This window comes from Doryrhamphus excisus, chromosome 10 (genome assembly GCF_030265055.1).
Source record: "Doryrhamphus excisus isolate RoL2022-K1 chromosome 10, RoL_Dexc_1.0, whole genome shotgun sequence".
Taxonomy (NCBI): Eukaryota; Metazoa; Chordata; class Actinopteri; order Syngnathiformes; family Syngnathidae; genus Doryrhamphus; species Doryrhamphus excisus.
In genome coordinates this window covers 11,033,504-11,046,811 of record NC_080475.1, presented here as the reverse complement: position 1 = coordinate 11,046,811, position 13,308 = coordinate 11,033,504, and the positions used below count along the sequence as shown (strand labels likewise).

The 13,308-nt window shown below is 40.9% G+C and overlaps 2 protein-coding genes across 2 annotated transcripts; both read right to left on the bottom strand.

The window, feature by feature from the left end:
* Window positions 1-491: 491 nt before the first annotated feature.
* LOC131137220 (snaclec agglucetin subunit beta-2-like) lies at window positions 492-1,929 on the bottom strand. Its single transcript, XM_058084906.1, has 7 exons — window positions 1,841-1,929; window positions 1,687-1,749; window positions 1,578-1,602; window positions 1,397-1,482; window positions 1,110-1,238; window positions 845-941; window positions 492-762 (listed from the first exon to the last, which is right to left on the bottom strand). The coding sequence occupies exons 2-7, from the start codon at window positions 1,747-1,749 to the stop codon at window positions 686-688; spliced, it is 477 nt and encodes a 158-aa protein (XP_057940889.1). The 5' UTR covers window positions 1,841-1,929; the 3' UTR covers window positions 492-685.
* An 8,266-nt stretch (window positions 1,930-10,195) lies between these two features.
* Window positions 10,196-13,196, bottom strand: LOC131137219 (ladderlectin-like). Its single transcript, XM_058084905.1, has 6 exons — window positions 12,641-13,196; window positions 12,532-12,556; window positions 12,357-12,442; window positions 12,121-12,249; window positions 10,424-10,523; window positions 10,196-10,333 (listed from the first exon to the last, which is right to left on the bottom strand). Exons 1-6 carry the CDS (start codon window positions 12,701-12,703, stop codon window positions 10,257-10,259), a joined length of 480 nt encoding a protein of 159 aa, XP_057940888.1. The 5' UTR covers window positions 12,704-13,196; the 3' UTR covers window positions 10,196-10,256.
* Between the last annotated feature and the right edge of the window lie 112 nt (window positions 13,197-13,308).

Sequence of the window (13,308 nt, the reverse complement as noted above, 5' to 3'; positions counted from 1 at the left end):
ATGCAAGGCGGTAAGTCTCTTTAGACCACAATTGGTAAAATAACTGATGGTGGTGTTGTTATTGTTTTGGGTTTAAAAAAAAAAAAACTGTAAAAGAAAAGTTTGAATTTTGATTTGTTTTGTATTTTTCACTTCTAATATTCAGTGATTTTATATAAGATATTTATATATGTGGAAGATTTAATTGAAGTAATAGTTTCTGACTTGATATTAATCAAACTGTTTAGTGCAATCAGTGTAATATGTAAACATTAGTCACATTATACTGCATTACAATACAACCTTTTTCTGTACTGCCAAAATTGCATTAACTGCAGTCTCCTGACTGCTTAATTCTTGTGATTATGAAATAACACAAATGAGCGAGATTTTTTAAAATGCCATGAAATAAAACACAAAAGTACTACAGTCTATTCAAGCAATGCGCAAGTTCGGAATTCAGTGAGTAGAAAATAACACATAACATATTTTGATGCAGATAGAGTCCTTTATTCAGTAAAAAGAAGATATTTTCATGTGTTTGACTGAAATTCAAAAACTGAACAGTGTACAAGAAGAAGAAAAGAAGACCCGACAGTAAACCCCAAGATACAAAGACACCACTAAAAGTTTGATATTGTCTCAGTACCTTTTACATGATTACTGATGGACATTGTTCTACAAAATACGCTGGTAGAAGAGCCGATTAGTGCTTGCCACAGGATGATTCCATGATGCAAACATATGGCTCCTCTGTGCTGCATTCCTCGTTATCCCACTCACCTGCAAAAATATATATAAAACGTTTTAAGGATGAATTTACATCCAATCACAAGTGAACTGGATTTACTGATTATACGTTTACCTCCACTGCCAATCACTGTACAATTTCCTGAGCTCGGCCATTTGTTAAAGTTGTCAAAGTCAAAGACTTTGCCATCAGTCCAAAAATACTCTCCATCCTGCAAGACAGTCATATTTAATTAAGATTGAGTCTCTCCTGAACTTGTCAATAATGCTTTACATCTTGATTGTGATGAATTTGTTAGCAAAATTTAGTATCATCACGAAACACAGTCGGGAGAACGCATCCATTTTTCATGCTGATTATTAAACAACTTTGGTTTCACCTCGATGGCATCGCTGAGTCCGATCCAGGCCTCTTTTACCATTCCCTCCACAACCAGTTCATAAACGACTACATTTTTCAGGGCGCTAGTGATTGAGGCCAGGTTCCCACCAAGAATGTTGCAGACGCTCTAATGGAAGAAAAAGAGTGTGACGGTGTAGATTTCATTCATTAAGCTCTATCACATGGTAGGATTTTGCTAAATGAACAGATGGATCACTGATTTGGATAGCAGTCGATTGGTTTAGAGATACATCACACATGTTATGATGTGGAATTCTTCCATACCTCTGCATCCGTGAAGGTCCTTGGATCGTCTTTGAAGACGTAGCAGTGATCATCCAATTGAGTCCACTCCTCAGGACAGCAACCATCTGCAACACAATTGTTATTTAACGTCGAAAAAAATACAACAAACCTGAAACTAATGCTTCATTTGAGAAAGTGTCATTAAGTCACAGCTACTAACTCTTATTGGTGCGAGGCCAAGACCACTAGGAAGAAGAAAAAAAACACAACAATGAAACAGAATATGAAATATATCTTTCTTGAAGTCAGGAAGTAAAATTTGGACTTACAGCTCCGGTCAACAGTCCGCTGACCCCACAAAGCAGGAAGAACGTGCGAAGAGAAAATGCCATCTATGCAATGATAAACAAATACTGTTATATTAAAAGTATCACATTAAAACCTAGTAATAAAATGAAGATGCAAAGCTGTGTGTCGCGTTACCTTTGCAGTGTTGATGCTCGATGCCGAGGACGACGACGAGCCATCCTTTTATCTGCTAGCTTGACCCAACCCTGGAATGTTCTGGATGGTAATTATTAAGTCTCTGTGACAAGGAACTACGTCAATATAAAAAGCCAGAAACATTGACAGCAATAATTTATTTAATTAGCTTCTACAAGAAGGATAATTGACTGCATGTCTATAGGTAGCAGGGAGTGGTCGGTGCATTGAGCAGAAGTGGGTGTGATTTACACCTATGGTCATGTGACTAAAGAAGGACAAGATCGCGGGTACAGGCGGCTGAAATGCGTTTTCTCCACAGGGTGGCTGGGCTCTCCATTAGAGATACGAGAAGCACTGTCATCCAAGTAGAACCGCTGCTCCTCCACATTAAGAGGAGCCACATGAGGTGGCTCGGGGGTCTGGTTAGGATGCCTCCCTGGGTCCAACCGGTAGCAGACCTCAGGGAAGACTCAGAACATGTTGGAGAAACTATGTCTCCCAATTGGCCTGGGAACGCCTCAGGATCCGTCGGGAGGAGCTGGATGAAGTGGCCGGGTAGAGGGAGAAGTCTGGGCCTCCCTGCTTAGGCTGCTGCCCCCGAGACTTGACCTCGGATAACTTGTAGAAGATAAATGGGTGTGGCAATTTTGAAATTGACATGGATTAATCAGAAGTTGCTGTATTTATTATTATTCAGCTATACAGACCTGATCCAAATTTTAAGATCAGTTGATGAATAGCTAGAACTTACATTTTGAGCGTTTGGATCTTAATGAGGTTTTAAGTAGAGCTACAACATACAACAATACAAGAAGGGGAAGTGTGACAAAAAGCATTAAAAAAAAAGGAATGTATTGAAAACAACAATTAAACTGGCTGCACGGTGGTCGAGTGGTTAGCTCACAGACCAAAATCAACATATTAACTAATTTAACGTTCATTGCCAGCCATTTTCAGAGATGTGAGTGCCATACTCGGTCGAGTGGTTAGCGCGCAGACCTCACAGCTAGGAGACCCGAGTTCGATTCCACCCTCAGCCATCTCTGTGTGGAGATCTTTGCATGTTCTCCGCTGTTTTCTCCGGTTTCCTCCCACATTCCAAAAACATGCTAGGTTAATTAGCGACTCCAAATTGTCCATAGGTATGAATGTGAGTGTGAATGGTTGTTTGTCTATATGTGCCCTGTGATTGGCTGGCCACCAGTCCAGGGTGTACCCCGCCTCTTGCCCAAAGACAGCTGGGATAGGCTCCAGCACCTCCCGCGACCCACGTGAGGAAAAAAAGGTAGAAAATGAATGAATGCATAAATCAATTAAACTGGCTGCACGGTGATCGAGTGGTTAGCTCACAGACCAAAATTAATAAAACTCATTTAACTTTAACTCATTCATTGCCAGCCATTTTCAGAGATGCGAGCGCCATACTCGCTCGAGTGGTTAGCGCGCAGACCTCACAGCTAGGAGACCCGAGTTCGATTCCATCCTCAGCCATCTCTGTGTGGAGATCTTTGCATGTTCTCCGCTGTTTTCTCCGGTTTCCTCCCACATTCCAAAAACATGCTAGGTTAATTGGCGACTCCAAATTGTCCATCGGTATGAATGTGAGTGTGAATGGTTGTTTGTCTATATGTGCCCTGTGATTGGCTGGCCACCAGTCCAATGTGTACCCCACCTCTTTTTTCTCTTTTTTCTGTTTTTAAGTCAAAATCACACTATGTTCTACCCAGCGATGTAGCAAGGGTGTCTGGTTTACTTGTTGGCACGCGTCCCTCTGGTTCTACTGCCGATTTATAAAGACCCGAAAAGGCTAGAAGTATGAAAGTATTTCATTCCTGATGAAAGAAGTTTCTTTACCTAGTTTCAGTGTTTACATATGTAGTCCTAAAAGTCAATATTGTGTCCGTCAGTATGGAGCTGTCAATCATTAATTCATTCATTTTCTACTGCTTATCCTCACCAGGGTCGCGGGGGTGCTGGAGCCTATCCCAGCTGTCTTCGGGCAGGAGGCAGGAGTACACACTGGACTGGTGGCCAGCCAATCACAGGGCACATATAGACAAACAACCATTCACACTCACATTCATACCTATGGACAATTTGGAGTCGCTAATTAACCTAGCATGTTTTTGGAATGTGGGAGGAAACCGGAGAAAAACATGCAAACTCCACACAGAGATGGCCGAGGGTGGAATCGAACTCGGGTCTCCTAGCTGTGAGGTCTGCGCGCTAACCACTCGACTGAGTATGGCGCTCGCTTCTCTGAAAATGAATGAGCTGCAAAATATGTTAATTTTGAGCTGGAATTATTGTGTACATGTAAACCAATACAATGTACTGCTGTTGTGGGTGGAGCTAAGTGGTGGTCGGAGGGGGGTGGCCGTGACCACCCCGCTGTGTTTATTATTAAACCAGCCTTGTTTCTTCAATTTCTTCTTCTACAAGTGTGCTAATGGAAGAATAAAAGATAAGGCGAGGTTGCTTTGTGGAAGCTCAGCATAAAGGAATGAATGTATGGTGAGATGTTGGCGACAATAATCAAGACAAAAAAGCCGACAGAGGTAAAGCAAGGTAAGAAGAACAACAGGACGACTGGATAAACGTGTTTGTTGACAGTCAGGTATTTTCCAGAGCGCACATCCGACAAAGCAATTACCAGTAAAGATGGACCGACTAATGAAGGAATGGCTTGGAGATTTTTGTCGCTACAAATAGCATCTCTCATTTTGGACAGCATGATGGCCCGTATAAGCCATTCTGTTCAAGCGGCCATCACGATGACAAACACTATTCCAGCTGTGGAAATATTAGCAGCCACTCTAGATAGGCGTCCATTTAAAGTGGCCACTTGGATGGCTACCGGGTGGTTTTAGTTGCCAAGACGACGGTAATTACTGGCTAGGCACTGTTTAAGTACCCATCCATCCTTTGCAGTCCCAGTTGCGGCTGTTTAAGTACCATCGCATAGTACCATAGTGTAATGTTGCGAAAGAGTTCTAGCCGCAATGATTAATCAGCTGCGTTAATTCATTCATTCATTTTCTACCGCCTCACAAGAGTCGCAGTGTGTGCTGGAGCCTATGCCAGCTGTCTTTGGCCAAGAAGCGGCGTACACCCTGAACTGGTGGCCAGCCAATCACAGGGCACATATAGACAAACAACCATTCACACTCACATTCATACCTATGGACAATTTGGAGTCGCTAATTAACCTAGCATGTTTTTGGAATGTGGGAGGAAGCCGGAGAAAACAGCGGAGAACATGCAAATTCCACACAGAGATGGCCGAGGGTGGAATTGAACCCTGGTCTCCTAGCTGTGAGGTCTGTGTTCTAACCACTCGACCACCGTGCAGCCCTATTGTGCATATATTTAGTATATTAAGAAACATACGGAGCGGCATGGCAATCAAGTGGTTAGCGCGCAGACCTCACAGCTAGGAGACCAGGGTTCAATTCCATCCTCGGGCATCTCTGTGTGGAGTTTGCATGTTCTCCCCGTGTGTGCGTGGGGTACTCCGGTTTCCTCCCACATTCCAAAAACATGCTAGGTTAATTGGCGACTCTAAATTGTCCATAGGTATGAATGTGAGTGTGAATGGTTGTTTGTCTATATGTGCCCTGTGATTGGCTGGCCACCAGTCCAGGGTGTACCCCGCCTCTCGCCCGAAGACAGCTGGGATAGGCTCCAGCACCCCCCGTGACCCTGAATGAATGAATGAATGAATGAATGAAGAAACGTACGGTCTTATATTTGAATGTTCAATATGTTCTGTGCACAAAAAAGTAGTACATAGTAAGTCATGTGACACACGTAAAACGGAAGTACTTAGTGGTAATCGGAAGTACTGTGTGGTAAGAGAAGCACATGAAGAGAGAGAGCAAGAGCAAAGAAGTATTTTCCATTCCTTTACATTCAGCCATTGGCGAACACGGTGAATATAACTTTGTTTAAAACTGTATTGTATGTTGTATTGATTGATTTGTACATAATAATAATAATAATACATTTTATTTGTATAGCGCTTTTCAGAGTACTCAAAGACGCTTTACAGTAGAGAAAAAAGAAATAAAAATAGAGTTGAGTAAAAAGAGTAAACAATGTTCCAGAGTTCCGGAGGGTGGGGGCAGCGATGGAGAAGGTTCTGTCTCCCCAGGTTCGGAGCTCAGTCTTAAAGGGGAGTGCCAGGAGGTCGGAGTCTGAGGAGCGAAGGGGATGCGGGGGATCGTGTGGATGAAGGAGGTCTGTGAGGTATGAAGAGCTTTGTAGGTGATGAGAAGGAAATGGATATGTTGGGGGACAGGAAGCCAACTATGCGTTGGAAAGTTCTTGAGTATAGTGTAGTACTTTGGAATCTCGCGGTATGGCATTCCTGGTTAACAGCTTGTCATCCCAAGTGACAATTATTATTTAATTATCTTGCACAATCATGTTTTCTACGGTTGAGGATACAGCGATAAAGCTTTTTAGCTTTCTACTATTTTCCAGTTTTCTTCTGTTTTGGATGAAATTTGTATGAACAAGAGTGATTTATCAGCACTTTGTATATTTTTCAAATAAACAAATATATTCAGTGATCCATTGGCTAAAAATGCCTCAGCGGTAATTGTAGTAATTGTACTAATTGTACTAATTGTAGTAATTGTAGTTGAACGCTAACGATGGATGTCTATTACCTGTAATACACTGCTAAAAAAATAAAATAAAAGGAACACTAAAGTAACATATAGATGTGAATGAATGAAATATTTTGTTATATATTTTGGTATATATGAAATACTTTGTTCTTTCCATAGTTGAATGTGCTGACAGCAAAATCACACAAAAATGATGAATGTAATTTGGATTTGGAGTTATTATAAACACACGCTGATCCGACTTTGATGTAGGATCCTCCCTACAACGCCTCGGCATGTTCTTGATGTTCCTGAGGCAGCAGATGTTCTCCTTAGGGGTCTCCTCAGAGATCCTGGACTAAAGCATCCAGTCTGTGGTGCAACTTGGTGTTGGTGGATGGACCCACATAACAAATATCACCTTTCAATGTTTGGGCAAGGCAGCTCAGTGAAACGCAATCACAGCGTCCATTCTCACACCATTCTTCCAAAATAAATACATGCTGTCAAACTTGGCCCAACAGCTTGCGGTCTCAACGCTTCGTAACAGAGAGCGAAGCTTAGCAACAGCAATGTTCGAAACTCATATTGGTACCCTTGTTTGTCCATGTAAATCAGGGGTCTCAAACTTGCGGCCCACAGGCCAAATGCGGCCCGCGAGACGCTAGTTTGAGGCCCCCACTTTGATACCAAAGTTTAATATTGACAGCTTAAAGCTGTGTGCACACCGTACACAATTAACATGATTTTGCCCCGCCCATACTGGTACCCTACCCTGTTACCCCGTCCTGTTTTGCTTTGGATTAGCAATGAAGCTAATGGCTTATGACGCTGGGTACAAATAAATGCAGGAAATTATTTGGTATAAAACGTAAAATACACGTCAAGATAAAGCATCATGTTGTTAAAGTTACGACGCTGCTCCCAGATGGAACTGAGTACGATGCTAACTTGCTAATTGGGTCAAATTATTAAGTTTCATTAATGTTCATGTTAAAGGTTAAATAACTGTTAATACTGTACATTTGAATATGAGAAAAATAATTTCTCTACCAACTGTATGTGGTTTCTTACGTTTTTCTTATTTGCTGTTTTATTATTATTTTACTTGTTTATTACAGATTTATTGATTTATTGTCTTTATTCTTAATTTGTTTATTTTTTTTTTATCTTATTTTGTGTATAGAAAAATAAAAATTAAGATATTTGGGAACAGTGGAATGTTTTATCAGATATTTTGGTGTGGAAAACCGGAACCAAAGTACTGAAAAAGTGTTTTTTAATAAATGTGTTTTGTTTTTTTGTTTTTTAAACCTGATGCGGCCCGTCTTCACCCAGAACCTACCTCCGGTGGCCCCCAGGTAAATTGACTTTGAGACCCCTGATGTAAAGCAACATAAAGTCATCTCAGTAACAATTAAAGGTATTTGCTCAATTTTGCTAGCTAAAGATAAAAGCTAAAACAAACACATAGTCTCACAAATACAGACAAAAGATACTTATACACGCACCCACACAAAAAAGGAGTAACGTGACAACTGACAGTTAAGGTTGAAACATCGGGTACGCATATGACAGCTTGCTTTGCAACAAAGGAAAAGCAAAACGTTCCAGGCGCCTTGATGCCCTTGCGAACAAACGAAAGCAGAAACACCATGAAAGAAGCGGTTCAAGCAAGGGCAGTGACTGATTGAAAGCTGATCGGTCCAGGACTCAAACCTCTTACACAATCTAGACCAGGGGTGGGCAAACTTTTTGACTCGCGGGCCGCATTGATATAACAAAATTTCCGGGGGGGGGGGGGGGGGGGGGCAGACTATATATTTTACACGTAACAGTCCACCTGGTATTATTGTATCTGTAAAATTGTCATGCAATCTGCAATTATTATTTATTATTTTATATTTATATTTAAATATTTTAAAAATAATAAAATATTATAATAATTACAATAAAATTGAAATAATATTTATTATATTATTATTATGTAAAATATGCAAATATAACAATATTATTATATATAATTAATATAATAATTAGCATTAATATAATAAATATAATAATCATAATAGTTATAATAATAATATAATTATTATTATTTTAATTTTTATTATTATTATGTGCATGTGTCTCTTTTTTCAGGAGCACTTTGTAAACAACACACCATGTCAAACAACGAAATTGATACAACCATCAAAAGGTTGGCTCAGGCCATGATGCCAGGTTGTATGTTGAGTTTAAATTAAATACTTTTGAAAGATTGGGCGGGCCGTATTCAAACACTTGGCGGGCCGGATGTGGCCCCCGGGCCGTAGTTTGCCCACCCCTGATCTAGAGTGTATATAAGGCCGGGCAGGGAAAGGAAAGGTGCTTTTTTCAGCTGCGCTGCAATAAGACACGCTTACTTGTAGGTATACAGGGACTGCAGATATTTGTTGGGACTGTAGATGATTTGGTTCTTTAAGATTCCCTTATCCTCTATTCGAAATCCACTTAGAGTCCTCAGGGGGGAGGATTTCTACACAATTTAGTGCCATTTCCCACATTCTATTATACTTAACTTGTGCTAACATGATAACATCCCCTTATCACCGCCTCCAAGGCCCCCGACTTTGAAATGTGGTGCAGCTGTTTTTGAACTCTGAACTATGAACCCTCATGAAATATGTACTGGAACAGAGCGCATAAGATCTGAATGTGTTCTGCCGTTGCTCAGTCTGAAAATACAAGGAGGAGCACTCATTGGCGGACACACTTTGTCAGAGGCAAGGGACGTGAGGGCTCCGCGTTTACTAACTCCAGACAATCTTGGCACAACACCGCTTCTAGCATGTTCCACACAGTGAGCACCACGGTGTGCTCCACCTCTGTGGACGCACATTAATGATAATAACCTTATAATAATATCATTAAAAATAATTAAAAACAATTATTAACTATTGTGTTAATGACCTTGATTGCATTTCGTAGTTAGCCCAAAGTGATGACTGCGGTGGCTCCAAGATCATACAAGGTTTAGCTGGAGAATGTCAGTGTCTGAGAAGGTCCTGTGACATAGAGCCAAGTCATGATGGACAGGTAGTATTGCAACATACACACCAGCAGGGGGCAGTAAATCACAGCAGTGTTCTGCAGCGTGTACAAACTTGACAACCTACCAACCAAAAGTATTCCGACATTCCGACCAAAGTGGGAAAGAAATTTAGTGAAGAAATGCTGAAGAAAAAAAAGGCAAATGATGATCCAAGATTTTCCAAGAGATCTGAGATGAAAAGTTTAAGGTCCCAGAAGCTAAAAGAGAGAGATGACTTGACTTGACGATGACTTCAAAAACAGATGCCTCAGTTAATCTTTGAATAGAACCATATTAGCAATTGGGAAGATTGATAAGCGGCATAGAAAATGTACTGACGGATGAATGGATATCTTTAGAATCAATCTTTAGCCTACTGCCAACTGAAAATGAACCAAATTCTTCTATTGTAGGTAGCGCGCCTGTTTTATGACGACTTCATGGAATAAGACCAAAATACATACATTTCAAGGAAAATAGCTCTCGTGCTACCCCTTGATGAATAAACAAAGTAATAAGTACTCCATTACCCGGCGCACTTGTACTTGCATTCTAGAATCAAACAATACACGGGTTTGACATACAGTATTTTGATGCAGACAATTTGCTTTATTTAGTGGAGAAAAGATCTTTTCAGGTTTAAATGTGTTTGACTAACAATATTGTCTCAGGACAGTCATTGTTATAGAATATACAATGTCGTACAATGGTACAATACAATGGATGATCAGTACTTGCAACAATACGCCTCCATGATGCAAACATATGACTGCTGGTTGGCGCAATCTTGAGTAGCCCATTCACCTACAAAAAAAAACAAAAAAACAAGAGTTTTTAACAATGACATTACATTCAATTACATTCAAAAATGGTATTCACTGATTATACGCGTACCTCCACTATCAATCACCACACAGTCCTCTGGTGCAGGCTCTCCAGAGGCAAAGTTTTCAAAATCAAAGAATTTGCCATCAGTCCAAAAAAACTCTCCATCCTGGAAGACAAAGTCACATTTTAACTGAGTTGAGTTGATTGTATTGAAATTGTTAGCATCATTTATTATCACATACTACAGTATTAATTGGCCCTGTACCCTAGAAACCGCCCATGAATGATACGGGAAAAGGCCGAAATGATACTGTGTCAAAGCCTAGGGGCAGTGATACTGATAAAATATAGAGTTTAACCATGTCCAGTATCAGCCCCCGTAGCTGTACACTCAGAGCGCGCAGCTCTGGTATCATGCCCGTGAAACAACCAATCAGAGAACAGTGCACGAGTGCTTAGTGCCTAGTGCTTCTCCAGTCACCAAAAACCCAAACTTGATTATTCATTCATTCATTCTCACGAGGGTCGCGGGGGGTGCTGGAGCCTATCCCAGCTGTCTTCGGGCGAGAGGCGGGGTACACCCCTGGACTGGTTGCCAGCCAATCAGAGGGCACATATAGAATTTGTACATAATAATAATAATACATTTTATTTGTATAGCGCTTTTCAGAGTAGAACCAGAGGGATGCGTGCCAACAAGTAAACCAGGCACCCTTGCTACATCGCTGGGTAGAACATGTGATTTTACACCTTGGACTGGTGGCCAGCCAATCACAGGGCACATATAGACAAACAACCATTCACACTCACATTCATACCTATGGACAATTTGGAGTCGCCAATTAACCTAGCATGTTTTTGGAATGTGGGAGGAAACCGGAGTACCCGGAGAAAACCCACACATGCACGGGGAGAACATGCAAACTCCACACAGAGATGCCAGAGGATGGAATTGAACCCTGGTCTCCTAGCTGTGAGGTCTACGCGCTAACCACTAGACCGCCGTGCCACCCCGCCAAACTTGATTAATGGAACTTTAATTGTCAGACATTGATAAGATAAGACTGTTGATAAAATATTATTGTTGAAATATTTTTACAATTGTTGTGTTTACACTGTTTAGATATACAGTAAACCCTCGGATATATCGGATTCAATTGTTCCCACTGGTTTTGTCCGATATAAGCGAAATCCGTTATATGCGTATACTGGAAAATGAAAAATATACCGGATTTTTATCCGGTATATGCGTAAATCGGATTTTATCCGTTATAAAAAGGCACTTCCTTGACTATGTTTCCAATGTACGTGGACGCGCAGGCAACGCTGCAAACGCTGCAAATGACGTCGTATAGCGGCCTGTCACGATTCGGCGAATCGGAGCGCCACGATGCAATGCAATGCAATGGAAATGCATTGGAACGGGACTGGAGATTTTGTCCGAAATAGGCGAAATCCGTTATAAAAAATCCGATATATGCAATGAATTTTTATTGGAAATGCATTACAGAAAAATCGGTTCTTTTTTATCTGTCCGTTGTGAGCGAATTTCCAATATATCCGAGTCCGATATATCCGAGGTTTACTGTAATACATGTAATAAACTGAACATTTTCTGGAAACAAAATGGTCTTCAAAATGGTCCACACTTGGGGGCATGATACCTGACCTGATACCAGACAAACCATGTGATAACCTATAAGTATCATCATCAACACTCAAGTATCACCATTTTCTACATGACAGTATTAGAAATGTTTCACCTCAACAGCATCACTAAGTCCAATCCAGGCTTCGCTTCCACTTCCTGCCAGAACCAGTTGATACACAACTGCATTTTTTACGGCACTGGTGATTGAGGCCAGATTCCCACCAAGAATGTTGCAGACGTTCTATTCGGGAGAAACAGAACAACAAGTCCGTCAGATGCTTATTCCAAACGGGAGTCAATTGGTTTTGGAGCTATACGTTACATCGACTGAGTGAAATTATTCCGTACCTCCGCATCTGCAAAAGATCTCGGGTCATCTTGGTAGATGTAACAGTGGTCATCCAACTGAGTCCAGCCCTTAGGACAGCAACCTTCTGCAACACAATTACGGACACAGAAACCCAAACAAACCTGAAATTAAGTAATTCATTTTAAAAAGTGTCTTTAAGTCAAAGCTGCTCACCTCGGTTCTTGCCGGGCCAAGACCGCTATGAAGAAGAAAAGAATACAACATTAAAACAGAATATCAAATATGTTTTTACTGAAATTACCAGGTGAGATTTTTGACTTACAGCTCCGGTCAACAGTCCGCTGACCCCACAAAGGAGGAAGAACGTGCGAAGAGAAAATGCCATCTGTGTTGTGTCGCGTTACCTTCGCAGTGATGATGCTCGATGCTGAGGACAACAAAAAACCACATCCTTTTATAGTCCAGCTTCACCAAACCTTGGAATGTTCTGTGTCTGCAATCAGGAAATCAGGCAAAAAAATAATAATTGGATTAATCAGCCTATTAAGCTCAGTTTTACACCCACACCATGAAACAAATAGAACATTGTTTACTTTTTTGTTTCATGATTTTGAAAAAATGTGTGCATCATACGCTGACTCAGCAATTACTGCAATGACAGGTGAACTAAAATATTAATTGTTCCAGGAATCCAGGAAGTCCTCTTCTCGGTACTACCAAAAATATAAACTAGAGATGTGTTTTATGACAAATTGACTTTACTTTGAAATGCTTGGGCCACACTTAGCAGCAACAACTGCAATCAAGCGTTTGCAATAACTTGCAATGAGTCTCTTACAGCCCTGTGGAGGAATTTTGTCCCACTCATCTTTGCGGAATTGTTGTAATTCAGCCACATTGGAGGATTTTCCAGCCTTTTTAAGCATCTCAATCGGATTCAGGTCAGGACTTTGACTAGGCCACTCCAAAGTCTTCATTTGGTTTTTCTTC

What these genes read in the sequence shown, in the direction of transcription:
- LOC131137219 (XM_058084905.1), bottom strand. Translation starts at nt 12,703, where the DNA reads ATGGCATTTTCTCTTCGCACGTTCTTCCTCCTTTGTGGGGTCAGCGGA. An exon ending in TTGGCCCGGCAAGAACCGAG is followed by an intron (nt 12,443 to 12,531) that starts GTGAGCAGCTTT and finishes ATTGTGTTGCAG; the next exon opens with AAGGTTGCTGTCCTAAGGGC. An exon ending in GACTTAGTGATGCTGTTGAG is followed by an intron (nt 10,524 to 12,120) that starts GTGAAACATTTC and finishes TTTGTCTTCCAG; the next exon opens with GATGGAGAGTTTTTTTGGAC.
- LOC131137220 (XM_058084906.1), bottom strand. Translation starts at nt 1,749, where the DNA reads ATGGCATTTTCTCTTCGCACGTTCTTCCTGCTTTGTGGGGTCAGCGGA. An exon ending in TTGGCCTCGCACCAATAAGA is followed by an intron (nt 1,483 to 1,577) that starts GTTAGTAGCTGT and finishes ATTGTGTTGCAG; the next exon opens with ATGGTTGCTGTCCTGAGGAG. An exon ending in GACTCAGCGATGCCATCGAG is followed by an intron (nt 942 to 1,109) that starts GTGAAACCAAAG and finishes ACTGTCTTGCAG; the next exon opens with GATGGAGAGTATTTTTGGAC.